This window comes from Corvus hawaiiensis, chromosome 9 (genome assembly GCF_020740725.1).
Source record: "Corvus hawaiiensis isolate bCorHaw1 chromosome 9, bCorHaw1.pri.cur, whole genome shotgun sequence".
Taxonomy (NCBI): domain Eukaryota; kingdom Metazoa; phylum Chordata; class Aves; order Passeriformes; family Corvidae; genus Corvus; species Corvus hawaiiensis.
Window position 1 is genome coordinate 31,786,593 of NC_063221.1, and position 27,157 is coordinate 31,813,749.

Genomic DNA, 27,157 nt, shown 5'->3' on the forward strand with positions numbered 1-27,157 from the left:
CCATTCCCAGTGGGAATGTCTGGCCTGGGGGAGCTGTAGAATCCCTGTTCTTGGAGACTCTCAGATCCCAGCTGGATGGGACCCTGGGCAGCTCCATGTGATTTGAATTTAACCCTGCTCTTAGTCTGAGATAGGACTTGAGACCTCCTGAGGTCTCCACTCAGTCTTTGATTTTTCTGTAATTCTGTACTTTTTTTCCTATGTACAGATAGATAAAAATAGAGGATGAAATAAATTCATTCCAAGATGGAAAAAAATCTTGCTTAGAGAATCAGACCTTAGCTCACAAAGGGAATATTGCTTTGTGAGGCAGCAGCTTCGACTGCAGCAATTCCCAGAATCCCAGACTGGTTTGGGTTGGGAGGGACCTCAAAGCTCATCCCATTCCACCCCTGATGTATTGAGCTTGAGAGCTTCCTAGAACCACTCAGACAGACAGACAGACAGACAACCCTTCCTGAGACAGAAATCCATAATTTTACTGCTCTGCTGGGCTGGAGATGCAGAAATTTTGGCAAACAGCTTCCATCAGCTCTGAGGGCCTAATCCTTTGGGAAGCCAGCCTGTCTTCTCTGGTGGAGGTGGACTGGAGTTTTGAATTATGCTGGTGCCCAGGTGAATATTTCTCAGGGTTTTGTGGACTAAAGGAATAACTGGAATGCTGGAAAGTTCAAGTGGAGGCTTTTGGGGCAGGATTAATGCCTGGCCGAGTGCTGAGGTAGCTTTTGCTTGAACTGCCTTCACAAATATGGATATAATGAGTGCACTGCTGGGCAGGGAGCTGGGAATAAACCCCATGCTGCTCATCATGGCTTGTATTCCCACTTCTTCACTGTTCAGGTTTAGCTAAAAATGTAATTTTCTAGTAGGAGGTGATAATGTGTACATTTGTTAGTGTTCCTGCTCGATCAAACAGTGACATTCACACTGCCTGCAAATCCTTCCCAGATGCTGCCAATCCTTCTTTTTGTTCTTATTTCTGTGGTTATTTGTTCAGAGTAAGACCTGAAAGACGAAAATGCAATCAAATTCCTGCTGCTGTTCCATTTTGGAGCTGGAGTGCAGCGCTGCTGTGCTGTGTGTGATGCTTTGGCTGCTGGGGTTTTGTTTTGCTTGGGTTGTTACTACGTCTTCCTCTGCAGTCGGTGCTGCCAAGAGAAACAGCTCCTGTGGGATCATCCTGAGGGAGCAGGGAATGCCAATCCCAACCTCCAAAGCACCAGGCACTGCTTTAATCCTGGGGACAGGAAGAGGAGACTTCAACCAAGAGTAACTCTGGTGGTTCAGCTGAGTAACACACGCCCTCTCTGGCCCTCTCCTCACAAGTCTGAGGAGAAATCTGAAACCTTCCCACTCCAAGAACGTATCCAGTTCCATTTCATCCAGAATCCAGGGCTCCTCTCTTCTGTTGCCAGCTGTGGTAACTGGACGTGGGATTTTTAATCCAGAGTTGATGTTTTTATGGGATTTCCATCTCCTGGAGACCTCTCTGGGTCTGACTGGTCTGCGTGGCAGCTTCCCTCTGGTTGCCAGTTGAGATTTTGGAAGTCATTCCTGACTGGAGTCAATTCTTGGCAGATTTGCCTTGCTGTGTTTATTGCCAATACCTAAAATGCCACAATTGATGAGGATTTGGAGCTGCTGTACCTGTTGCTTTTTGTCAAACCAAAACTTTTCGCAGTGGGAAGAGCCTTCATGTCCTGCTTTTTCCGGAGCCAAAGCTTTGAGCAGTGACACTGGAGTGTTAATTATCCATTCCATGCAGATTCAGCTTCAAGACCCAAATAATCCTCAAAATCCCAGGCTGCTTCCAGTGCCACCAGTTCTTTTAGTTCCCTCCAGACTTACACTTGCAATGTAGCAACTGAATGTGGTTTTTTCCCCTCTTTTAAGGAGCCAAATTTATTGCTCTGACTTTCCAAGCCCATCTCCAAACTCAGAGGTGAAGGAATGCCATTTGCAGAGGAATCATTCCTACGAGTGCACATTCCAGCCTATTTTCCTTTTATCTGGATATACCATGTGGATAGAGTTTGAGCACTTCCTGGGAACACTGGAATCCTCCCCAACTTGTGTCATTCCAGCAGATGTGGGTAGGTCGAGATCCATGAATCTCTCTTCCCTTGTGCCCGTGGATTTTCCATGGTGTAGGGAGAGTACTTTTCCACAGGCTTTAAATAAAAACATGAGAGTTTTGATATTACCTTAAAAACCAAATTGGATTAAATGTTATTTCCATACATTTAGCTTGGCACAGGAGCAGTTTGTAAATGAAACATCCACTCTTGCCTGTTATTCCCTCTACAGAAAATGCAAGTGTTATATTGAAAAATGGAGCTTATTTTTAAGGGTTTGGTTATTTAATTTTTCAGACTAATTTGTCTTCAATTAATTAAGTTTCTATTCCAGTACAGTGTATTGTTTACGCTGTTCTATATCCATTTAAAATCATGGGCACTGCCCATGCTCTTTCCTGCTGCTGCAAAGTTTTGTGACACACAGAGCACTTAAATTTGGATGAAAACAAGAGGCAGGAGCACTGTTTGGGTGCACCAAAATGTGCAAATCACCTCATCTGCTCTGTGACAGAGTATTCACTGGGTATCTTTTGGGCACAAATGTGAACATAGGTGAGAGCAAACAAGGCAGCTGGACCCTAGAGGTGCTACATTAAATAAGTTAGAGTCATATAATTATGAAATAAATTAGTTATTTAATTATAAAATGCATTTATTATGTGGTGACAATGAATAGAATGATTTATCCTGAATGCAGTGTGCTCTGTTTTGTAGTAAACCAAAACAAACCCGTTCTAGCACCATCCAAAATGAAATTTTTTTTTTTATTGTTTTTTTTCTCCTCTTCCACATCTTATTATCCAAAATAAGTTATTCCAACTTGGCTTGCTTAACAGTCACGGGCTTTGGGAGATTCCTGTTCTGGAGGAGCTGGATTTGGGGGGAATTTCCAATTAATAAAATAAAACCATTTCCATTAATCACTGCACAGTGTCTGTCACCAGCTTTACAGGAGCTGCTGCTTTCTGCAGGGCTGACCCCATTAGGATAATGGAATTGTGGAATTGCTAAGGTTGGAAAAGCCCCTGGAGACCATGGAGTTCAACCATGCCTGGATGCCAAGGCCACCACTGACCGTGTCCCCAAGTGCCACATCCGTATGGATTTTAAATCCCTCCTGGAATGGGGACTCAGCACTGCCCTGGGCAGCTGTTCCAATGCCTGACCACCCTTTCCATGGAGAAATTTTCCCAAATATCCAACCTAAACCTCTAAATTTATTGCAAGGCTCTGTCTTTTGCTCTTTATCCCAGGGCAGGCACCAGGTGCCAGCACCAAAATAATCTGTTTTGCTTTAAATGAAAGTGAAATCCGTGGAAACATTCCCATGGATTCTGTGTTTCCAGCACAGTCCTGCTTTCCTTGGAATAGCAGAGGCCGTGTGTTACCTGCCACTCTTGGGACAAGGAAAAGTAATCCATGCTTTGATTTAATGGGAATTGTCAGTGCAGACACTGCAGTCATTTCTCAATCTTTCCATTTTCCAGTAAAGCCTCTCCCCCCTTCCAACGTGGGAGCAGAACTCACCAGGAACGTGGGGCTGCTGAACGTGAGCTGGACCAAGCCTGTCTTTGCCAACAGGGATCTGACCTTCCAGATCCGCTGGAATGCAGGGAACAGGGAAGGGATTCCATGGCAGGTAGTGTCTGTTTCATTTGGATGGGAGCAGGGATCATTGCATTGCTGGCCTGTACTGTGGAGCTGCTTTTTATGGAATTTATCCATGGAGGAAATCACAGTGTCTAGCAAAGGAATATTCCTCATAACCCCACTTCCTCACTGGATTCATTTTCAGGAATTTTGACTCCAAGAGCTGCCTAAACATCCTCCTGTTCTCACTCTGACTTTTTTTGCCTTCTCTCCCAGCTTTATGAAGTCCCAAACTCCACAGGCAGCTCAGCTGTGATAAAAGTTGAGCAGCTTTGTGTGGAATACGTGGTGCAGGTGCGGTGCAGGGAATTGGATGGATCTGGATTCTGGAGCGACTGGAGCAGAGCAGCCCAAACCCTCGTGCAGGACATCAGAGGTCTGTGCTTCCAGGGACATCCTGAGGGCTGGGATTTTCCAGACTCAGGTGTGACTGTCCTTCCCAAATTGTCGTTTTGCAGCTCCTTTGCACGGCCCTGAATTTTGGAGAATCATTTCTGAGGATCCAGCAAGGAAGCAGAGGAATGTTACACTTGTGTGGAAGGTGGGAGCAGCTGCATTTGGGGCTTTCCCTTTGATCCTAAATCCAGGTGGAATTGCCAGAAAGGGAGTCTGACACGCACATGAGGCAAACTCAGGCCGTCAGTGCTTGTGGGAATTTGGGATTTGCCTTTTTCTGTGTTCCTGACAATTGCTTGGCTCATCCTAGAGGCAAGAGGTGAATCCTGGTGGTAATTCTGGGTAATTCTGGGATTCCTGTTTGCTCATGTGCTGCTCTGGGGTTTGAACTCTGAAAAATGTGTAAAACAGGGAATTCCTGTGGGAATCCTAAAGTTTGGCTTTCCTTGTCCTTCACTTCCCTTTGCTGGGAAAAGAAGGAATAAGGGTCAGCTCTCAGAGTGGGACACAGGAAGTGAAGTCTTTCAAAGGACTCCAGTCCTTGGCTAAAAGGCCAGGAGTCAGAATATCTTACTGAGTCCTGTTTCCTTAAAATTGGAGCTTCCCAATCAGGGAATCAGGGAGTGGGGAAGGAATTCAGGAATTAATGCCCAGTTATTAATTGCTGCAGCCCCTGATGGAGAATCACTCGTTGTGCAGCGTGAGCAGATACATCATAAAGCACCAGATCCCAGGAAACCCCTCCTGGGAGGAATATGTGGATCATGGCACCACCTGGTCCTTTCCATGGATTGAGCCAACACACACCATCACCATTTTAGCCATGAATTCTGTTGGAATTTCTGCAGTTAATTCTAATTTAACTCTATCCCAGCAAATGAGCACAGGTAAGAGCAGCAACAAGTGGGATGTGGAAAATGCTGGGAATCCTTGTGATGTTCATGGGGAAAGCTTTCTTTGGGATAAAATTCCCTCTGGTAGGAGAAAGAATATTTTATGGGGATACATTCAGCACCAACAGAGCTGTTGGAAAACTGAAATTTCCATCATGAAAATCCTGATGATTTTTGGGCTGGGAAATGAGTTGTCTGCCTCTGGGCTGTCTTCCCTTTTCTAATAAAATATAAAGCACTTAATCAAAGAACAATTAAATCCTGCTGGAGAACTGATCTTCCATCTCCTTTGATTTGGGAACACCCAACATTCCTGCTGGGGAATATTTTGTTGTTTCCAAAATGAAATGTGGCCTTGTTTTGGGCTGCCAGGGTACAGAGTCCTCAGACTTCCTGAGCAGCAATTCCTGCTCAACTTCCTAAGCAGCAGTTCCTGGATTTGGCTGCACTCTGCTGAATTTATTCTTGAGAATTCAGGAGCTGTTAATTTTTTGGTTAAGGGTAATTAAGGAACTGCAGGTGAGAATTGGGATATTTCATGTCTGTAAGAAACTTGATCTGTTTAGTGCTTGGGACTGGTTTAGTGCAACCCAAATTTTGGTGACTTAAAGAAAAATCTCTCTGCTGCTGTGGCTTTATCATACAGAAGATCATGAGAGTGATAAAGTGGTGAAGCTTTAGCAGTGGTGCAGTTTATAGGATGTGGATCCCAGGTGTTTTTCCTGTTTTCCCAGTGGATGCTGTGCAATCTCTGAGTGCTTACCTGGTGAACAGCACCTGTGTGGTTGTGGTTTGGACTCTGTCCCCCCACATCCCTGAGGTAACATCCTTTGTGATTGAGTGGAAGAACCTCAACAAAGAGGAGGAGATGAAATGGCTGCGAGTTCCTCCAAATCTCAGGAAATATTTTATTTATGGTGAGCGTGTGCTTGGAAATAAAATTTATTATGTTAATTGGTGTGGAACAGAAAAAATGTAGAATTTCTGAGCTCTGAGCCCTTGTTCCCCCTTCCTGTTTCTAATGACTTTCATTGTAAGGACCAATAAACCAAATTTTGATGCTCATTAGAGGATTGACTGTTGCATTAATAATCAGTTTAACAGAGAGTGAAGCTCTGGAGCGAGTTCATTTTGTGGCAATACAATAAAATTAGTTCTGGAATATTGAACACACCAGCTAATTATTCAAATCAGTGTGTGCATTTCCTTTGCATTTTGACTTTATCCTTAGACATTATCGCAGTAGCTCCATAAGGTGTTCATTCCACGACAGAATAATGCTGGATTAATCGTTTTAATCTTGGGATACTGAGGTAGGCATCTATAAAAGATGGATGCATTATTGCCCTCTCTGGGCTGATCTGAACTCGGGTGTGTGACCAGAGCCTCTGTGGAGGGAATTGTTTAAAAGTTGGATGCCAGTGGATTCCAAAGGCTGATTTCCCCTTTCCAGATCACTTTATCCTGATTGAGAAGTACCAGTTCAGCCTGTGCCCTGTGTTTGCTGGAGGGGTTGGCAAAGCCAGAGCCACGGATCAGTTTGCCAAAGGTGACTGACAGGATCTTTTTCCGTGTCTTTTATGAAGTCGAAGTGACCTTTAAATGCAAAAGTCTCTGTCTCACCAGAAAAAAAATGTACTAAAGTCATTGTAGTGTACCTACAAACAGTGAACAGGCTTCAGCTTTAATTTGAAAACTCTCTGTGGGCTGAGCTGAGTGAGGGATTAAATTCCTGTTTAAAATAATTCCTTTTTGTCTATTTATTCCCAAGGGAAAGGTTTGTCCATGTGCAATAAAACTGTTGCTCAAGGTTGTTTCCCCATCTAAGCTGTTGTTTCTACTGTTTGTTATTTCCCTGTTGCAAACTATTTGCTCACAGAAAAATTATTTTGCTGCTTTAATAGCTGAACTCCTTTATTTCCAGGTGGATTTGAAACTGGGAATAATGGCAGCCTCCACGTGGTTCTGCCAATTGTTTTTTCCACCTCAGTGTTGCTGCTGGGAGCGTTGCTGGTTTCACATCCAAGGTACCTTGTTCCTTGATATCCAAAGGTCCAGGTGGTGCAGCTGCACTGGTGCCACTCTGCTGAACTGGTGTCACAGAGTTCCAGACTGGTTTGGGTGGGAAGGGACCTTAAATCCCATCCAGTGCCATGGGCAGGGACACCTCCCACTGTCCCAGGCTGCTCCCAGCCCCAGTGTCCAGCCTGGCCTTGGGCACTGCCAGGGATCCAGGGGCAGCCCCAGCTGCTCTGGGCACCCTGTGCCAGGGCCTGCCCACCCTCCCAGGGAACAATTCCTTCCCAATCTCCCATCCAGCCCTGCCCTCTGGCACTGGGAAGCCATTCCCTGGGTCCTGTCCCTCCAGGCCTTGTCCCCAGTCCCTCTCCAGCTCTCCTGGAGCCCCTTCAGGCCCTGTGGGTTGGGCTCATTCAGCACAGACCATACCCTTTGTATTTTCCCAAACTGCCACCTGGAATGTCCCTTCTTTATGGTTTGGATTAAATTGGGGCCATTTATAATCTCTCAATGATTATTTCATTGCCATAGTGCTGTGGATAAATAAAATTGCAGAGATTCCTTCCCTGCACAGTGCAGCCCCTATGGGAACAGTGCCAACTCCAGCATTTCCCTGACATTTCAGGATGAAGAAGCTGTTCTGGGAGGACGTTCCCAACCCCAAGAACTGCTCGTGGGCACAAGGAGTTAATTTCCAGCAGGTTTGTGTTTCCCTGGGGCCGCTGCTTTCCCCACCCAGCTCTTGTTCCAGCTCTGTCCATGTGTCTCCAGTGGAAATCCAGCCCTGTTCACTCCATCCAGAGGTTCCCATTTCCCAGGCCTCTGGATTATGCATTGGATGTGATAAATATCTGCCAGCTCTTCATGAGTGATGTGGCAGAGGTGACAGATGGTGGCCTTTGCCAAAACACCCCTGGCCTTGGCTGTGAGGGGTTTCATCTGCGTTTGCTGTGGTGCCCATGGAGCAGGGGCTGCGCCGAGGAAAGGGATACAAACCCCTCCATTAGGGATAAACCAGGGGCAGCAGGAGAAAAAATGTTATTCTCATTGTTCAAAAGCTCCCTGTTCATTTTGGTGTGGGAAGGTGATGGATTTGTGTGGGACCAACCCCAAATTCAGGGCCCACGTGTCACCAACAGCGAGTCTGGGCTGAGTAGAGCCCAAGAGTTTTACTCTTTAATTTCCCACTACTCCAGGTATTTTGACATTTTCCTCATTATTTTGGCAGCTTCCCTGCTGTAAAACATGGTTTGTTAATGCACAAAAAACCTGGGTTTCTTCTGTTTTGTCTGGAATCCATTAGGAAATACAAGGGAATTATCCTTGGAGCTCTCGTGCTGCTGTCAGTTCATCCTGGTGGATAATTCATACGTGCATGTATTAGGGAGCAGTAAATCCTGCATTTCTCCCAAATAAAGGTGTTTTTCTCACTCAGTTCAAACAAGCAGCTGCTACTCAGGTGGGAATGCTCCAAAAATCCTATGGAAAGGCTGGATTTGACCTGGATAATCCAATCCTAGCAGGGAAAGCTACTTCAGCTGATGTATCAGTGATTAAATCTGTCAAGGAAATTTTGTTGTAGAGGATTTTCAACTATAAATTCTTTAAAAACGCTGTGTGAACTTGATGTGGCAAAATTCCAGGGTCCTGGGAATGACCTTTGGTGTTGGGTTCTGTGATCCATAAAACCAGAGGCTGGATAGGGAAATAAAGCTGTTCCATAATAAATGAGCTTTAAAATCTCTCTTTTCTTCCAGCCGGAAGCTCTGGAGCATCTCTTTGCCAAGCATCCCGAGCCAATGTCATTTGAGCCTCTTCTCCTGGAGGCAGAGATCGTGCTGGAAGACATCAGTGTCACCAAAGCCTTGGAAAAAGAAGAGCCACGGGATTTTTTAGGAATTGATTCCATGTTTCCAGCCCCCCAGGAGTCGGAATGTGACTCCGCGTGCTCCAGCAGCCACTTCCAGGGCAGCAGCTTCTCCAGGAGCTCCCAGGACGGAGAAACCACGGCTCAGTGTGACCTCAAATATGCCACTGTCATCAGTGATTCCCAATCCAGTGGGCTTTGCCGACAGAAAACGAACCCAAGGAGTTGTTTTGATGAGTGTTTCCTAGCAGAAGATTCCATAGTTTTCGGGGCCTTCTCCAGTGGTGCTTGGGAGGTGGGCAGTGGGGCACTGGTGGCATTCCCTGGCTCCCCTGGCTGGCAGCCCAGCAGGGCTCTCTCCCTGACTTCCTCAGAGGGATTCTCGGAGCCTTTGGATGACGCTTTCCCAGGCAGCGCTGAGCGGAGCCTCTATTACCTCGGGATAACATCCCTGCAAAAGGGAGGGAGGGACATTTTCCTGACAGAAAGTTCCGGGGGGATGTGTCAGCTCCAAAGCACGGATCTGCTCACGGAGGGGGCGGTTCTCCAGCACATCCCAGCAAATGTCAAGGAGTTTATCCACAGCAGCCTCAAGCCTAAAGCCACTGTTCCCTATGTTCCACAGTTCCGGATGGCTGCATCCAAAGGGCAGGAGGCCACGGAGAAAAAGTGACATAATCATCCCCAAATTCAGTATTCCTGAAGTGTTTCCAGGTGTTGATGCATTCCCCATTTTTCCTCTCCTGATTTCTCCAGCTTGTTCTGTTTCAGGCTTCGCCTGGAGCCCCCAAGGGTGAGAGAGCAGGGAGTGAGCTGATCCGGGGCCTGAAATATTTATGTGGGGGAAAAGCTGGAATGTGCCATTTCCCTGGGAATGATCTGTGTCGCTGAGTCAGCCTGGATGTGGTTGGAAGGAATGGATCAAGTAGTGAAAGGCTCAGCACTGCAGGAAGAGAATCTGAATTCCTGTGTCTCTGTTAATTGGATAAAATGATGTATTTAAAATGAAACATCCACATTTTATTGTTGAACACAAGATTCCAGACGGGGCGCTTTTAGACTGACCTCTCTTCCCAAGCTCTTTCCTAAGATTCCATGGGAGAAGAGACAGGAATTTGATCCAAGGAGCCTGCATTTTGGATTTTGGGGGATCCAACCTGCCTGTATGGCCTTGGAGAAGTCACTTTGCCTCTACGACCCTGCCAGGAAGCCTCAGGTGGGAGGAAAACCAGGTCTGGATTTTCTGGGATAAGCAGGAAAACAAACCCACTCCTATTTGCAAGCCAAAGCTTTTTTTTTTTTTTTTTTTTAAATTTCCTAGTTCATAAATATTTTTCTACACCTGCCTTTTCAGAGATCTATTTTGAGGAGACAAGAAGGATGAATTTATTGTGTATTCCAAAGAATAAATTTCTGACAGACTTCAGAGAGACAAAACCAAAAGGGCAAAACCGACGATAGCAAAAACCAAAGCAAGGGTGAATTTAAGCCCAGCTTAACACACACAACCCCACTGCTGGTTTTTGTTAAGCTGCTGACCTAGCTCTTGTGGGGCTGGATGTGACACAGATTTGTTGTTCTGGTTTCCAAAATGTTGTGTGGGGTGAGGAATGAAAACCTGTTTTATGTTAGGAACCAAAACTTGGCACTGTGATTGGAGAGAAACCTGCAGGTTCCTGTAGCATTCCAGGGGAAAGCTGTGGGGGATGCTGGATTTAGGATTCGCTTCCTGCTGTTGGGAAGGGACAGGAGAGCCCAGTTCTCTGGAGAATGGAGTGATCCTTTAATGGAAGGGTCCAGAAAAATGATTTGGTTGTGTTTGAAGATCATCTTTCCCAAGAAATAAAAAGCTGGGGTTGATTTTGGCCTGCACAGTCCTTTCCCAGTAGTTCCATAAGGACAGGGGGAGCATTAGCCATGGGAATGACGGGCTGAGGGACCAGGGGAGGCTTTCCTGGGAAATGGGAGAATGCAGGAGTTAGGAGATGTGCAGGAGGTCTTTCCTCAGTGGACACTGGCAGATCCCCAGGTTTCACCTCCTTCGGGAGCCCAGCCCGTCCTCCCGCTGCCAGCCCATGATTTTCCTAATGGCCAGAGCAGGTGGTGCTCCTCAGGAAAACAAATGGATCTCCTCTGCAAAAATCCTGCAGGAAATGCAGCAAATCTGAGCTGCTTCAGCAAAAGGAGAAGATTTTAGTGTGATCAGTGTAGAACCAAGGGATTGAATCCGTTCCACACCCCATCTGCAATCCCAGCGTTCCTGAGCGTGCTGCAAATCCAGGTGCTGACCCACAGCACAGGGCAGGCCACAGCTCCATAAATAATTCCTAAAACTGCCTCCCAGGCTGGCATTTCCATCCTGATGGAAGGGACATTCAATCCTGCTCATTACCTCGCTGTGCTCCCACAGAAAGCCAAAATCTGCATATCCTGAACCCTCCATCTGCTGCCTCTGGCTCCGGTTACGGCTCCGGCCGCTCCCTCAGGCAGCAGCTGCCTCGGGGAGGGAAAATTGGGAGCTGGGGCCAGTTATTTTCCATCATTATTTTTTCCCTCAGCTTCAGGTCAGGTTGTTTCCCACAGCTGAGCCCTTCCCAAGCCACGGAGGATTGCTGTTTCCAGCCACAGGAGGAAAATGTCCCTGGCTTATTCCTGGCTGAGCTGGAGGTGGGAATGGGCAGTGCCTGGGGATTTTGGAAGGTAAGGACATTTTTGTCGGAGCCAGAAGAAGCTCCCACTCATTCCAGAACAGCTGTCCCTGCAAGGGACACAGGTGTCACCCCGGGGAGGGCTGGAAGGGCCTTTGTTCCAGGAGCTGTCCTTGAAAATGTCTGGAGTAGGGAGTCTGCTCGCTGCCTCCCCTGGGCTCCAGCTGCATCTTGGCAGGAGAGCTGGGAAAGCCCTGCCAAGAACCAGGGAGAAAGTAGGGAACAGGGTCATGCCGGGATCTGCGCTGGGAGAAGAGGTGCTGGGGGAAAAACGGGTTTAAAGGATGATCTTCACCTTCAGCTCTGCCCTGAGGGGTCTCCTCCAGCCAGCGCCACTCCTGGGCTCAGTGCCTGGCACATCCAGAGGGTCTCACCTGCCCCTGGGCACGGGGAGGGAAGAGGAACCTGTGGAATTGCATTTGGGAGCATCCCAAGAGCAGCCACAGGAGTGACCCAGCACAGTTTCTGTTTCCTTCACAGGGAAAATGTTGCTGCTTCTCCAGAAATGTTCCTGTGCCACAAACAATCCTGAGCCAATTCCCAGGGAATCTGGGCATTTTGCAGAGAAATGGGATTTTTTGGCCGTGGCCTCACACTCAGCAGGAGAGGCCTTTTCAGTTTGAACCGAACAATTTTAGGAACCATGTGCAGCTTCTGAAGTACAAATTAAGGTCCTGCAGATTCCTTTTGAAGAGCATTCAGGAGTGCAGCTCATTTATGTAAGAAAATGAATCAAATGGGTCATTTTTCCTTTTCCATGTCACTTGCAGCTCCAGTTAAATTCCCCCTTTTTAAAAAAATCTGGGATTGATGTTTGAAGCAGCAAAAAAAGTGATTTTCATGTTTAGAATCCCAGAATGGTTTGGGTTGGGCGGGACCTTAAATCCCATCCCATTCCACCCCCTGCCATGGGCAGGGACGCCTTCCACTATCCCAGGCTGCTCCAAGCTCTGTCCAACCTGGCCTGGGACACTTCCAGGGATGGGACAACACTTCCAGGGATTCCACAGAGCCTGGGTGGCACCTCCCTGCCTGGGAGTTTGGGAACAATGGATCACTGATCTTGGGACACATGAGGAAAAGTCCTGGGATGCCTGTGGGCTTTGCAGCTGGAAGCTGGAGGGGAAGAGGGATCAATGGAGGTGGACTCACAGAAAGTTGGGTTTTTCCGGGAAATCCACACCTGCTTTGGTGGGGGCTGCTGGAGGAAGGGTTTGCCTTTAAATAAGCACAAAAAAGGTAAAACTGCCCCTTTAGGCATTTCTTTTATAGCTCCAGGGGAAAGGACTGAAATCCATGTTTTCTGTGTGCTTCTGGGACAAGAAAGTCCTCCAGCATCCCGGGCTGTGCTCAGAGCATTTCCTGTGCCAGGGATTTGGAACTAGGTGATCTTTAAGGTCCCTTCCCACCCAGGCCATTCCATGATTCCCTGATTTTAAAGCACAGAAGGGATCAATACATCCGTCAAATCCTTACCCAGGCCCTGCTTTTGCCAAGGATATTGCAGATGTCCTGTTCCCTGTTGGAGAAAAGGGAATTAAAATGCAGGTTTCTGGTGGGAATTTCTGCAAGAGGAAGGATCCCATTCCTCCAATCTTCCTTCTGCTGGGAAAGCAACTTGTGTCAAGGTTTGAATTAAATCTATCTGGGGTGTGCATCCAGGTTTTTCTGAATAAAACACCGGGATTTCAGCGCCTGACCCAGTGCCCAGATCCTGCTGTTGACAAGGACACTGCAGCGCTGGCACACAGCCCCAGGAACACCAAAAAGACCCCAAAACCCCCAAATCCCTTTCAGAAAGAGCCAAACTGGAAAGCCACAGCATCCTTGTGGCTGGAGAACCGCGGGTTTGGCAGGTGCCATTATGCTCGCTAACGATCCCAAACAAAAAATAGGGAATTGTCTGTGGGAGCCGCTAATTACCGACTCCCCGTCAGGAGCTGCTTGTGCCGGAGCTGTCAGCAGCAGAGCAGGGCCGGGCGCTGAGAGCCTCTCCCTAGGAAGCTGCAAAACAGCCTTGATGGCTCCTGGAATAATGCAGCGTCCTGCTGGGACGGAATGAATGGGAAAACAAGGGATGCAGAGGGATGGAGGAAGGGACAGCCCGGGGGGGGCTGTGAATGGTGATGAAAAGCCGTGGCCAGCGAGGTCTGGGGGCCTGTGAGAGATAAAGGTCACGGCGGTGCCACCTCTGCAGTTCAGAGCTCATTAAAGGGTCTTGTCTGGCCTTTTTTACCCTTTTTTACACACAACGCCCCTTTCCCCCCTTTTGCCATCGTCCTGGATGGGTCCTTTCGGGATGCAAATGAAGCTCATTTCCTATGCCTGAAAATCACTTGAAAAGCAGCGTTTGTGCCTTCAAATCCACGAGGAGAGTTAGGGACAGGTGACAAGCACAAACCTGCCCGGTGCTACTTTCCCAGAGCTTTTCCAGCAATGAAGCTCATTTCCCTATGGATCCAGCACCTGGCAAAGGAGAAGGAGCAGCCTGGGCTGGTGGAAGGTGTCCCATGCCCTGGCTGGGACGAGATGGGCTTTAAGCTCCATCCAAACCCAAACCATTGTGGGATTTTAGAATTCCGTGAATTCTGTGAATGGGATTTTAGAATTCTCTGAATGGAGGGGATGGGAAAGCCAAGGAACAGCTCTCTGTTAGGTCTCCCAAATCCATCTGGGACACACCACCCCAGGTGGGCAGGAGACCCAGAGCAGGCTGCAAAGGAGCACTCAGAGCCTCATTTAGAGCTTCCAACGATGATTAAAGATCTGGCAGGGAAAGAATTATTTAATCTTGTGCCTGCCTAATGTCAGAAGCTTGTCGGAGACCGGCTGCTGTTGGCAGGAACAGCTTGGAATCCCTCTGCTCCAGCTGGGTGGTCGGGAAAACTCCAGCTGGATGGTCAGGAAAGCTCCAGCTGGATGGTCAGGAAAACTCCAGCTGGGAGGGGACCAACTCCCTCCTCAGCACAGGGACCAGCGGGGACAGTGATGGACTCAGCCCTGATCCCCATTTCTGCCCCCTGAACCATCCCACACACCCTGGAAACAACTTCTGGCAGGAGCAGGAGATGGTTCCAGAGAGATTTCTTTCAACAGCTCCAGCTGAAGTGAAGGATGTTGGCTTTCTTTCTGTGTTCAGTCGGCAGCGTTTCGAATATGCTCTGAAAGGAAAAACATCGTTTTAGTTGCTGCTTGTCCTGGAGCTGGGAAGGGGCTGGAGCCCCAGGAGAGGCTGAGGGAGCTGGGAAGGGGCTGGAGCCCCAGGAGAGGCTGAGGGAGCTGGGAAGGGGCTGGAGCCCCAGGAGAATTCCTGAGGGAGCTGGGAAAGGGGCTCAGGCTGGAGCAAAGGAGGCTCAGGGGGGACCTTGTGGCTCTGCACAAGTCCCTGACAGGAGGGGACAGCCGGGGGGGTCGGGCTCTGCTGCCAGGGAACAGGGACAGGAGGAGAGGGAACGGCCTCAGGCTGGGCCAGGGGAGGCTCAGGGTGGATATTATGGAAAATTTCTTTATGGAAGCAGTTTTCCACCCCTGGCACAGCTGCCCAGGGCAATGCTGAGTCCCCATCCCTGGAGGGATTTCAAAGCCGTGTGGATGTGGCACTTGGGGACATGGGGCAGTGGTGGCCTTGGCCTTGCAGGGAAACAATTGGACTTGATGGTCTCAGAGGACTTGTCCAAGATTAATGATTCCAGGATTCTGTGGTTTTGTAAGTGTGGGAGCCTTTTTCTCTTTTTCCCATCAGTTGATGTGAAAATAGATGTTGAAGCAGGAACCCTGCCCTCATTCCTGTGAGGACTCCAATCCAATTCCCTGTCTGGAGCTGGGAGAGATTGCTCGGAACCCCCTCAGAGCTCTGTGGCTTCTCTGGCTGAAACAGGGAGGTTGAAACTGCAGAGATGGAAATTCAGGAGATCTGAAGATTATTTCCCTGCAAGTCCTGCTTTGTGTCACCTGCCCAGACCCTTTCAGTGGTGACAGCACCCAGAAACACAAGCCAGGGCTGTCAGCCTAAAACACAGAAGGGTTTCTTGTTTCAAAAATCTGCTCTGGGTTTTTTGTAGGCAAAAAGACAGTGGAACCTTTCCTGCCAATTTGACATCCTTTTTCCCTCTCCAAAAAAACCAATCCCAGGATTAGGGACTAAAGTCTTTATGGCTACTGCTTTGGTGTGGTTTTAAGGAACTGATGTTAATTAACTGAGCTCTTTACAGTGAGGAAAATCCCTTCCCTCTGCACTTCCCAGACTCTCCCAGGGAGGGTGCGGAGGCCCTGGCACAGTTTCCCTTCCCTGGAAGCATCCAAGGCCAGGTTGGAGCAACCTGGACTAGTGGAAGGTGTCCCTGCCCATGGAGGGGGGACTGGATAATCCCTGAGGTCCCTCCCAACCCAAACCATTCCAGGATTCTATTCCATGAGGAATTCAAGCTTCAATGCCAGGACTTCTTGTCTGTGTGTTACTTGTGTTTATTAGACAAAATTTTAGCAGCTTCCTTCATCAAACCCAAGAACTTTCCAGCCTTGGCTATTTTGCAGGATGAAAAATCTTGTCTGTGGCTATTTTTTCCCAGAATTTATTGACTTCCAGACACAAATCCTCCTCCAGCTGGATAAACTGGGCTGAGGACAAGCCGTGGGTTCAGGGCTGGCAGCCAGAGAGGAGAATTTTCCCCAGCACCTCTCTCAGCCCTGACCCACAGCTCCACCTGGACCCTCTCAGCGATTGGGATGCTCCCAGAGAACTCGGTGGGATGAGTCAGCTCCGTGTCTGCCAGCCTGGTGGCTGAGGGGGAGGAAGAGGAGTGAGGAGCTTGTGCTGATCCAGGCTCTGGGGAAGCTGCAGCACAGGAGAAAAGTGACAGAAGCTTCCTCCTTTCTCAGTTCCTTGCCTGAAAAATCCGCCTTTTCCTGCTAAACCAACCCCTGATCCTGGTGGCACCTTCGGGGCTGCCCTGAAAGCTGAGGTGGTGGGAACATCCAGCTTTTCCAAAGCAGGCACAACATAATCCTTATCCACCTTCCTGCTGCTATTTTTTCTGCTCTGATCCATGTTTTTTTCCAGAGCATCCAGCACTTCCCAGCTCTGTCAGGGATGATGCCCATGGCTAAGGATTCAAGCCCAGCCTCCCTCTTAAAGGCCAGGCTACAGAGAAAAATGGGAATCTGAGATCTCAGCCTCACACCCCAGGAAGTGCTGTAATGTTCCTTGCTGTGGTCTTTAAACAAAATATTTGGGTTTCCAGGCTTGGGTCAGAAGGAGAAATCATTCATGGAATTACCCTTGTTGTTTTAGGACTATGACAAATCCTTCCCACTTCCCATCTCCTGCACCTGCCTGCTGGTTTATGGATGAGGAATTCCAGTGGTTCCATTCCAGCCCTGGCAGTGCTTCAGGGAAATGGCTGCCTTCAAAAACTGCCCAGCATTTTCAAAGTAATAAAAAGCTGCAGTGGTTCCATAAGCTCCTGCCCTTTTCCTAGGAAAGCCAGGTGGTCTTTTTTAGGGAAGCCACCCTGTTGGAGGGGAGCTGCCTGGATTGCTGTGTTTATCCATTTACATGGAGGATTTGGGACTCCACTGCAGCCTCCTCAGCCACTACCGAGAGTGAAAAGCCTCGTGAACGCCTCCCAAAGGGATTTTGGAAGGGATAGGAAGCACATCCATCACTGCACAGCTGCTGCTCCATGCATGTCTCCCAGTAAATCCCTGATAATGCTCAGGAAGTAAAGGAGGGATGGAATGTCTGCCCTGCGCCTCTTCCCTCCTTGCTCAGCTCTTCTCTCCCCTCTTGATATCCAACCCAACAATTCTTCCACTCCTGGTATGAAATGGGGAGGTAAATTCCAACAGCTCCCAGCATCTGTTATATCCCATTTAATTCCCATTTATTTGATATCCATGAGCTTCTTCAGCTCCTTCAGCTGGAAGGACAGAGGAGGGAGCACAAACATTCATTAATTCTGCCCAATGAATTAATTCACGGATCTCTTACAGTATCCAGGGTATTTGTTTCCTTTCCCTGTTTCCATACTGTCCTATCAATCTCCCAACAATCCACAGCCTCCCATCAGTTTTCATTTGGATCCCTTTTCCTGGCACCAAGATCTTTATGAAAGAGGAGAGAAGATGACAAAGACATCTGGGTTTGATGAGCCGAGGGCACAGAGGGGAAGAAATCCTGCGGGGAGTCACTGGCTGGCTTTGCTTGGTGTTGGCAGTGCCAAGAAATGTCCTGATCCTCCCTGAAAAGAGGGATTTTGGAGCGGGGAGGGCACCAAATCCAGAGCAAACCCAGAAAACTGTGTAAAGTACCCCAAAATTATCTCAGTGGAGGTTCTGAGGCTGCCTTGGGGGTGGTGGAGGGCACAGGAACCAGGACCCCCTTGTGCTTGATACCAGCCATTCTCATTCCAAACACATTTCCTTGTGCTGCCTTCCTATTTTAATGGGAAATGTATCCTTTGACAGGACCTCACCAAATCCATTTATCCTGTTCTGTACCAGCTCTCCCGCCACATTTATCACCCGAGGATCTGAGTGCATTCAGCACAACCACAGACATCTGCCAGCTTATTTTTTTCCCCTCTCAATCTCCTCAGGAAAGAAAAAATGAAACGAGTGCAACAGTTTTCCTATTTTAGGAAGTTGGACTTTTCCCCCAGCCTCTTTCACACAAACACTGCTTCGGTTTCTTTTCTAGTAGAGAATACAAATCCCCACAGGATCCACATCCCCAGGTTTGGTTCTGAGACAGTTCTGTTTTCCAAACACAAAGCTGGACCATCCCTCCACTGCCCAGCGCTAGGGAAGGGGTCAGGAATATCAGGGCAAAGGCGGTGACTGCACAGTGTTGGCCACTGGGAAGTGACCTTTTCCCAAGGCTGGCAGGATCCCAGACAGATTTATGGCTGTGGAGTCCTTTAGGATGGTTAGAGCTTCTCCATAATGAAAAATTGGTGCCTGTGAGTGGTGTTTGGTAACTGCAGCAGGGCAGAGGCAGATCAGGGAGTGCTGCAGCTCTCAGGATCCACTTTGGTGTGGATTAGGAGTGCTCAGGGCCTCTGGAATATCTCAGTGCCAGGGATGACTTCTTGGAGTCGGCTTGGCAGACTCAGAGGAGGGAGATAAGAATGACATGAGCCTGTGATTATGATTGCAGCAGGAGCTCTGCGGAGTTCCTTAATTTCATCCTCCTGCTATCAGCCTTCCCTACCTGCATCCAAGCTTCCAGGAGGATGTCAGCCAGCCAGGGAAGAGAGGAGGAACCCTGGGAGCTGCTGCTTCCCACAGCTGCTTGTTCCCAGGCTCTGGAATTGCATCCATGACTCTGAATTGCTGCCCGAATCAGGATTGCTGATCTTTCCTGTTGCCAGGGAGTTGAAAAGCTTGGATGTGCTGCTGAAGGCTGGGAATGACCAAGAGCAAACTTGAATTTCCCTGGCCTTGTAGTCTGGAAGAGCAGAGTTTCTTTCAGCCATTTCGGAATTCTGTATCCTGCCATCATTTGTGTTGTTCAGTGCTTACAGATAAGAAACAACTCCTAAATATTCCAAGGACTTGCCTGAGCCTAAACCACAGGGTTCAAACCTAGAAGTGACTTCTCTGTGAAGTTTCACAGAGTTTAACACCTTTGCACAGCGGACTCTGGACCAGATTCCTCACACCTGACTCTGTGTCCAAGGCAGCAGAGAGGGGGAAAAATTCCCCTTGGTTCTCCTCACTGCAGCCCAAACTTTGTAGAAGGTATTGGCATGTTAAAATTTGGTTGATAGTTAGTTTTATATTTTAAAAGAAACTCCTGTATATTATAGAAATCTCTCAATTAATTATTAACTCGATTTTACTGAGCTGGACAGACAATCTTTTCTCCTCTGTATGATTACGTGGCACAAAACTTTCATTCAATATTGTTCTTTTCCTTCATAAAGACTGGTTTATCAAGACCTGCTGTGGTCTGGCCTCTGGGTCTGTGGGATATTGGGCCATGGGATGGTACTTGAGCAAGAATCCCAACACAGCAGCCTTCTGTTCACTTTTCAGAGGCTGCAGTCATAAATCCCTGGAAAAAATCAAGGGGCTGTGTGTCATCCACAAATAACCAGTTTAGCTCTTCATTTAAAATGTTTTATAATGAATAGATTTTATTTTTCTCTGCTGGACTCTGAGGTTTTGGGGAGTTGGGGTGGGTTCTTTAAGCCTTTTAAATGCTGCTCCTCAGCCCTGAAGACCAGAACATTCCTCTTTTACCACGTGAGCCAAGTTCTTCATATTGTTACTCCAGAAACTTGGCCTTTGATGAGGACATCAAACACCCAAAGATCTCATGTTTAGGATCAAACCGAAGTTCCTGCTGTGACAAACCATATAAAGAGAACTATCCTTTATCTGCTGGGTGTTTGGGGTGGTGTGACCAGGCAGCAGCTCCCATAGGTGTGAGATGTGAGGCTTTGCCATGAAATCTTTGAGGTGAGCAGCTCTTGTTTGCCAGGGCCTCAGCTCCCTCAGAGGGAAGAATTCCTTCCCAAAATCCCATCCCAGCCTGGCCCAGCTGTGCCACCGCGGTGTCCCAGGGTTTGTCCCTGCTGCTTGCCCTGGGTGTGGATTGTCCTCTGCTCCAGGCAACATTCCCTAGGGAGAGTCTTCAAACCACCACCAGCTGCTTCCTCGCTCCTGCTCTGCCCCTACGGATGCAATGATACCGATAAATTTGTGCTCGATTCCTTGGAATCCCAGACTGGTTTGGGTTGGGAGGGACCTCAGCGCTCCCCTCATCCCACCCCCGCCATGGGCAAGGCATGCCACGCACCAGCCCAGGTTGCTCCCAGCCCCATCCAGGCTGGAATTTGGCTGGATTTGCTGCAGAGCTGCTCCCGGAGCTCGCCTTGGCTCAAACCCGGCCGGGGGGGACCCGGGGCCGGGGCTGCGGCGGGGGAGGGACAGAGAGCGGGGCGGGACGGACGGAACCGGGAGGGGAGAGCGGAGCCGAGCGCGGAGGGAAGGAAGGAGCGGAGCGGAGAGGGAAGGGAAGGAGAGGAGCAGGCAGGGAAGGAAAGGGAAAGGAGGGGAAGGAGCGGATCGAGGAGCGAAGGGAAGGCAGGGAAGGAGCCGAGCCGAGCCGCCAGCGCTCCCGGCCCCGCTCGCTCCGCAGCGCTGGGGAAGCGCGGCCGCCGCTCCGCCGCCAGCGCCGGGGCCATGGGGCGCTGAGGGGCCGCGGGAGCCTGAGGGGAGCCTGAGGGGAGCCTGCGCGAGCCTGAGGGGAGCCTGAGGGGAAGCTGAGAGGAGCCTGCGGGGAGCCCCCGCCGAAGGTAAGCGCTGCCCGCCTGTGGGGCCGCGGCCGCCGCCCGGGGCCGGGGCTGAGGCGGCACCGGGCTGTGAGGGGACCCGGCCCGGCCCGGCCCTGAGGGGGTCCCGCTGGGTCCCAGTCCCTGCTCCGTGCCCGGGGCTGCGGGGCCCATGGAGCCCAAGGACTGAGTCACTTGTGGGGTGTTTGGGTGGCCTCAGTTAAGTTTAGTCGTGGGGAATCATCACATGGCATTGAGAGGAAAAACCCCCAAACAAACGAGGGTTGTGGTTTGCCAGAGAACGGATATACACTTTAATTGGTTTTTTTTAAATTACTTTATTTCTGTGCTCTCTGCATCTTCTAGATATTCTATGTATATGTTTATATCCCTTCTATTTCTTCCTATATTCTTTCTGCCTGGGTTTTCTGTTGGAATCGCTCATTTTATCCTGGCGGTGTTGAGGCTGCCGAGTGGCAGCATGGTGTTCCATAGAATCGCATTCCCGGGATTTGTGCCTTCCCAGCAGCCTGGGATGGGGGCTGCCCTGCCGGATTCCCCCTCCCAAACAGGCCAGCCCCATCCCAAAAACCTCGGTGCACCCTGGATCCTCGGAACTCCGTGTGGGATGAGCGCTCCCGATGCTCCTCTCCCGGAGACATTTCCTCTGCATCATTTCCCTGACTGGTGCTTTGAGTCAGTTTGTTTTTCCTGAGCCTCCTTTTCTCAGTTCGGAGCCTGGTGGGAGTTGCGAGTTCAGAGAGGATCTGGGAGTTGTTGCCTTGCTGTGGCTCCACATCAGCTGCCTCAGAGCCCGTGGGGCAGAGAGAGGAGCTTTCTCCCCTCCTCAGGTGGAGGCTGAGGAGTTACAAATCAGTTCTGCTAAGGAACGAGGTGTTTGCTGTGATCTCTGGGGCTGGGATGTAGCCACGAGGGCACTGAATTGTTCTTTGAGATTCTCAGCATCTGTTGCAGCAGGAAACATCCTAAGAGATCACCTGCACTGAGGAGAATTCCTGCTAGATATCTCTTGTATGAGATTCTTTTCAGCAGAATCCGTACAATGCCTTTCATTTTCTCCCTCTGGAATTCTGGTGTCCGTAAGAAGCAGCAATGAATAAGCTGAATAATTGCATTTGCAGGTTGTAAATCCAGTGGAACACAGAACTTTTTAGGCCGCTTCGAGAGAGACGCTCATTTGTTGTGCCCCTCATTATCAGCTCCAGAGAGGGAGATGATGGTTAAAAAGGTTATGAACAAATCTGTGATCTATAAATCATCTGGAATAAAAGCTTGTTAGTACAACAAGTGCTTCTCCTGGCAGATTATGCATTGTAATTCTCTGTTTCTCTTGTCATCTCATCTATTATAATGTTTCCTTGTACCTGCTCGGGTGCTCCAGGTACAGCTTTGTTCTCGTTTTTGGAATTTTAGATTCCAGGAAATAATTTTTAATGCAGTACTTTAATATGAACCTGAAGTAAAGGATGATACTGAGTCTTGTTGGCTGTTTTTTTCCAAAAATGCATTCAGGTTTTTCCTCCACCACTTCTGTATTTACTTCCCAGCTCTTCCCACGTCACATGGAAACCTCTCCTTGTTCAGCATTCAAATCCTGATTTATCCATCAGGAAGCTTAACCCAGATTAGCTGAGTAATCGTCTCTGGGAACACAAGGCTCCTTTAAAAAGTCACTCCAGTCAACTCCCTGGAATTTCCATGTTTGAAATGGATAGCCACGGATGGAGCTGGAAAATCCTGCCTAAAATGGCAGTTTTTAATTGGGATGGTTTCTTTCACCCACACATCCTTTCCTTGGAATGATCCACGTGGAGCTGTCCCTGGAGAGATGTGGGAAGTTTGAAACATTTGGGAAAAACAGTGACAAAACAATGCTTGGAAACACCTTTATTCCTTTAAATTAAGTGCCCGTTTTTCCAATTTTCAATCTTTATATGGTTCCCTTAGCAAATAAAATTGTCTGATTATGGCAGTGCTGTAAGTCCAGCCTTGGTAGATGGAAAAAAAAACCTCTGGGGAAGGTGTAGGATAAACAACGAGGTGAAAAACCTCCCTTAAACTTGCTGACTGTTGCAAACAGATGAGTGGATATATATATGAAATATTGCTTTGAAGGAGAAGGATTTTAACCTGATGTTATTACTCATGCTCTGGGTTTTTTTCCCCCTTTCCCTCAGTTTAGAGAATGAAAATAATTTGTCAGCTTCACTTTGGGCTCCTTGCTGCTGCAGTGTTTTGGTTTCAGGCGATGCAGGGGGATGCTTTAGCTGGGGTAGGTGAATTAGAGCTGAATTTCTTTAATTATGAAAACAGCTTTCAGCTTAAAGCTTGTTTTTACAAAAAAAGAACAAATTGATGCCACCCTGTTGCTGCTGAAAACATGCAGGGGAAGCCAGGCTGTGTTTCCTGTTACATCTCTGAGTGTTCTGATCATCTGTGAGCCCTTCATCCCATCATATCCCACATAATTTAGGATACATCCATTATTCAGATTAAAATCTTAGAAAGAGCTTGATGAATGGTACAGAGAACGTAAATTAAGAACTTTTTTCTTGGTTATGCAGCAAAATTGAAAAATCCAGGCCTTTGAATTTAATCTTTTAACTTAATTTTTCATTAAATGTCTAATTAGACCAAGGGCCCGTTTGCTGCAGTGTTCTTGAAGCACAAAACTTGGCAGAATAATTCCTGTAAATCACAGAAGTCTCCAGAAGTCTGAGCAATTTTGCAAATGTAAGAAGACCATTTTTAGAGCACAATAAAAAAAGGTAAAATGGGTTATCCTTTGTATTTGAAACCAGTCTGAGAAAGAAGAGGAAACTTCCTGGGAGGGCAGATTATTCCGTGTCTGCCTCCAGTGGAATTCCTGCACTTTCTGGTGCAGCATCTGGCACTGCTGGCAGTGATGAGAAAATAGATTAGAGGATGAGGCTGGATTAAATCTGTGCTTATTCAGCTGCTTAAAAAATGTCATTCTGTGCACCCTGAGTTTGGCTTTTCCTCGTGTTTGGGCACCTAAGGATACACTTTGTTTATAAATAGCTCAGGGGTGGAAAATCCAGAAAACTCCCCTAGTTTTGTCGTTGTTTCTCCCTTTTCTGCCTGTCCATGTGGGGTTTTGTGTGTGTGGATTATGGGATTTTTTTCCCTCCCCTCCATCCATTTTCTTTCCTGATTTTTCTCTCCTCTTTGGAAGCTGAGCAAAGAGGGTTGTGGATATTTTTACCACTGGGAATGAAGTGGAACCAAAGCAGATCCAGGGCCTGGGAGAAGTTAAGGACAATCTTGGTGGTGCTGAAAATACAGGCTGGAAATTGAGACAGTGTGGAGCAAAGATATTGCATAGAGTGAGATATTTGATAGAGCAAAATTGGAAAAAAATTGCTTATTTGGGGTAGAATGATAAAACTTGGTACCTTTAGGGCTGAACACCAGAAAAATGCTGAATTATGGGCTTTGAACTGTGGGGGCTGGAGCCAAGTGGGCAAAATCTCTTTGGATTGGAGATGAGCTGTGGTTAAGGCCCAGTTTTCCATTAAAACCTGCTGTGGTTCTGGGATTCCCTGTTGGGATTTTTCCCTCAGCTCTTTCTGTTGGTTGCCCAGGGAATATCGCAGCATTCCCATTGTCCTGTGGGCTGCAGGAGAAGTGAGGCAATACCAGTATTTCAGTGGATGGTCCCCTCTGTGGTAAATTAAATTAATTTCTGGTGACAGAAAAGCAGCAGAAGCCACCAGGATCCTCCACACCAGAGCAGTTGAGGGGACTGATGTCCCCTTTGTTTCTCGGAGTGTCCTGGAAGAGGATGGAAAACCTCCTCGGTGGTTTTGTGTTCTGTGGAAGAGCTGGGCTCTGTTCCAACAGATGCAGACTCTGAGATGACGTTTTTGAGGAATACTTGGAATATTCATTTGCAGGCAGCTGTTGAGAACTATCCACTGAGCTGAGCCAGCTGCTGAAGAGTTAACTCAGCCTCATTTGCTCTCTAATTAATTTGCTGGGGGATAATACCCCACGTTTGACCTGGTTTTGGCAGCAGATCTGGTGGGAGCAGCTGCTGATGCTGGCACAGCCTTTGCCTCCCGTGCAGGAGGTGTTCAGGACCAGTGTGACCACAATGAGCACATGAAAGGCTGCTGGAGGTGCTGAGACCTTCCTCATCCAAGCCTTGCCGGGCTGCAGCAAGTAGGACAGGGATTGTTGGCAATAAAAGGATGTTTTTTCACGAGGTAGTCAAGGCAGATCTTGTGAAACAACGGCCAGAGCTCGCTGTGCTACAAGTGAAGGTGTAGGAAGAGAGAAGAGGGGAAGGAGAGGTCAGCTAAAATAAATCCAAGGAAACAATCCAGCCTTGGAGACTCCAGAGAGCCAGGGAAGTGCAGCAGAGAGGGAACAGCAAATCAGCTCATGCCAGGGGGGGTTTCTAAGACAGGTCTGCAGGAGAATTCACCTGAGCTCTCCTAAATCCAGAGGGAATCTCGACCTGCTGTAGGGACAACATTCCCTGGGTGTTTCTGACCCAGGGAAGCTGCTGGAGACAGCCTGAGTGGAGCTGCCAGAGGATTTGCTCCTCAGGATTCTTTTGGGTGCTGTGCTTTTATTTCAGTGGTTCTGAACCTGTAAGCAAGAAGTTGACCCTTTGCTTGAGTAAATAACCACCAGATTTTCAGTTTTGTTTCTGCCTGGGCTCCTTGGTGAGCTCAGGTGCCTCTGGCACATCTGAGGAGCTGTGTTCCTTCTGGGAGATAAGGCAAATTAAGGCACTGCCTGAAGCTCGTAGGGAATCTGGGAGTTGTTGGAGCTGTGGTGTTTTCTCACTGATGTGCAGGAATCAGCTTTGGTGCCTAAAATCTGAAATGTAAAGAAAAAAGGGGAGAAATTTCCCTTGACGGAAGAGAACCTTCTGTAACCTTGTTGTTGCTAAACAAAGCTCAGCTTCTGAGTCACTCCCATTGATCTGGATTGAATATTTGCTGCCTGCAGGATGGGCACTGAGGGATAAATCCCTCCTGAGCTTTGGGGGAGGATTAGGACCATGCTCAGCTGGAAAAATAAATTCTTGCCATTGATTTTTGTCCCATTCACGCTTCTGTAATTCAGTCATTGCTCAAGGAAGCCACAGACTGCATCCCAGCACGGAAAATCTCAGGCTGCCAGAGCACTTGGGAAATGTGGAGGATAAATCTGGCGAGGAGCTCCTTGCAACAGGGACACTTCCAAGGGTTCTCCTACAGAACTGGACACACACAGGTAACACATCAAACTCTGGAAGTACAGGCAGGGATTTCATGAATTCAGTAGGAAAGTGCGGGGAAAGGGGCTTGGAATAGGAATTTTGGGATGAATTCCAGAAAGGAAATGCAAAACCGAGGCAGAGAAAAGAAAGAAGAAGGCCAGGTCTGCAGGAGAATTCACCTCCTAAATCCAGAGAGAATCTCAACCTGCTGTAGGGACAACATTCCCTGGGTGTTTTTGAAACAGGGAAGCTGCTGGAGACAGCCTGAGTGGAGCTGCCAGAGGATTTGCTCCCTTTATATTCCTATAAATAGTGGAAGCAGGAACTTCGAGAAGAGAGGAATCCAAAAGGATGAAGCCTCGGGAGTCACCGTTTCTGAAAGCAGCAGCTCAAATGAGAAGCAGAAAATGATCCAGCAGCACAAGAGCTCTTGAGGAGAAAATAAGTGTCAGACATATGGGAACCTTCAGGGCGAGGCTGCTGTTTGATGGGACTCTGCTCAAGGAAAAGCAGATTCTGGGGATGCACAGCGTGCTCAGGAATGCTGATCAGGAATCTCCCAGGGCCTCTGCTGCTGGGGCTAAACCCACTCCTGCCTGGAGGGACAAACATCCCACTTTAACATTGGAAAAGTGTCACTGGCACAGCGCAGGATTCTCCATTTTCCAGCTGGGAGTGGCTGCTGGTGGTTGAGTTCCCAGTAACACCAGCGTGGGCAGGAGCAGAGCAGGATGTGGGATGTTCTTTGGAGGGTTTGGATTCCCAGCCCTGCTCCTTCCAGAGGTGCTGCTCTTCCTGCTGGAGAAACCTCTGTGGGGGTGTTTTGGGATCCTCAGGGGAGGGCAGGGAGCTTGTCCCGGATTATCCTTGGAGAGAGGCCTCTCCAGGATCTCAGTGATGAGGGACAGGGCAGGGAGAGAGGAGCAGGATGTGGGATGTCCATTGGAGAGTTTGGAATCACAGCCCTGCTCCTTCCAGCAGTGCTGCTCTTCCTGCTGGAGAAACCTCTGT

General features: G+C 48.4%; 2 protein-coding genes across 6 annotated transcripts in view; both read left to right on the plus strand.

The window, feature by feature from the left end:
• LEPR (leptin receptor) overlaps window positions 1-12,374 on the plus strand; it is a 29,388-nt gene extending 17,014 nt beyond the window's left edge. For 2 of the 4 annotated variants that reach the window (XM_048313391.1, XM_048313390.1), the window contains 10 exons: window positions 1,894-2,093; window positions 3,566-3,717; window positions 3,945-4,104; window positions 4,187-4,269; window positions 4,795-5,011; window positions 5,752-5,934; window positions 6,471-6,566; window positions 6,942-7,044; window positions 7,662-7,737; window positions 8,794-10,763. In XM_048313391.1, the coding sequence (XP_048169348.1) occupies window positions 1,894-2,093; window positions 3,566-3,717; window positions 3,945-4,104; window positions 4,187-4,269; window positions 4,795-5,011; window positions 5,752-5,934; window positions 6,471-6,566; window positions 6,942-7,044; window positions 7,662-7,737; window positions 8,794-9,576 (2,053 nt within the window). In that variant the 3' untranslated portion in view covers window positions 9,577-10,763. Of the gene's footprint in view, window positions 1-1,893; window positions 2,094-3,565; window positions 3,718-3,944; window positions 4,105-4,186; window positions 4,270-4,794; window positions 5,012-5,751; window positions 5,935-6,470; window positions 6,567-6,941; window positions 7,045-7,661; window positions 7,738-8,793 lie in introns of all 4 variants that reach the window. The other 2 variants (XR_007205472.1, XM_048313389.1) reach the window with 2 other exon arrangements.
• Window positions 12,375-20,694: 8,320 nt separating this feature from the next.
• PDE4B (phosphodiesterase 4B) overlaps window positions 20,695-27,157 on the plus strand; it is a 174,400-nt gene continuing 167,937 nt past the window's right edge. For both annotated transcript variants that reach the window (XM_048312432.1, XM_048312431.1), the window contains exon 1: window positions 20,695-20,913. The gene's annotated coding sequence lies outside the window, so the exon portion shown is untranslated. The remainder of the gene's footprint in view (window positions 20,914-27,157) is intronic.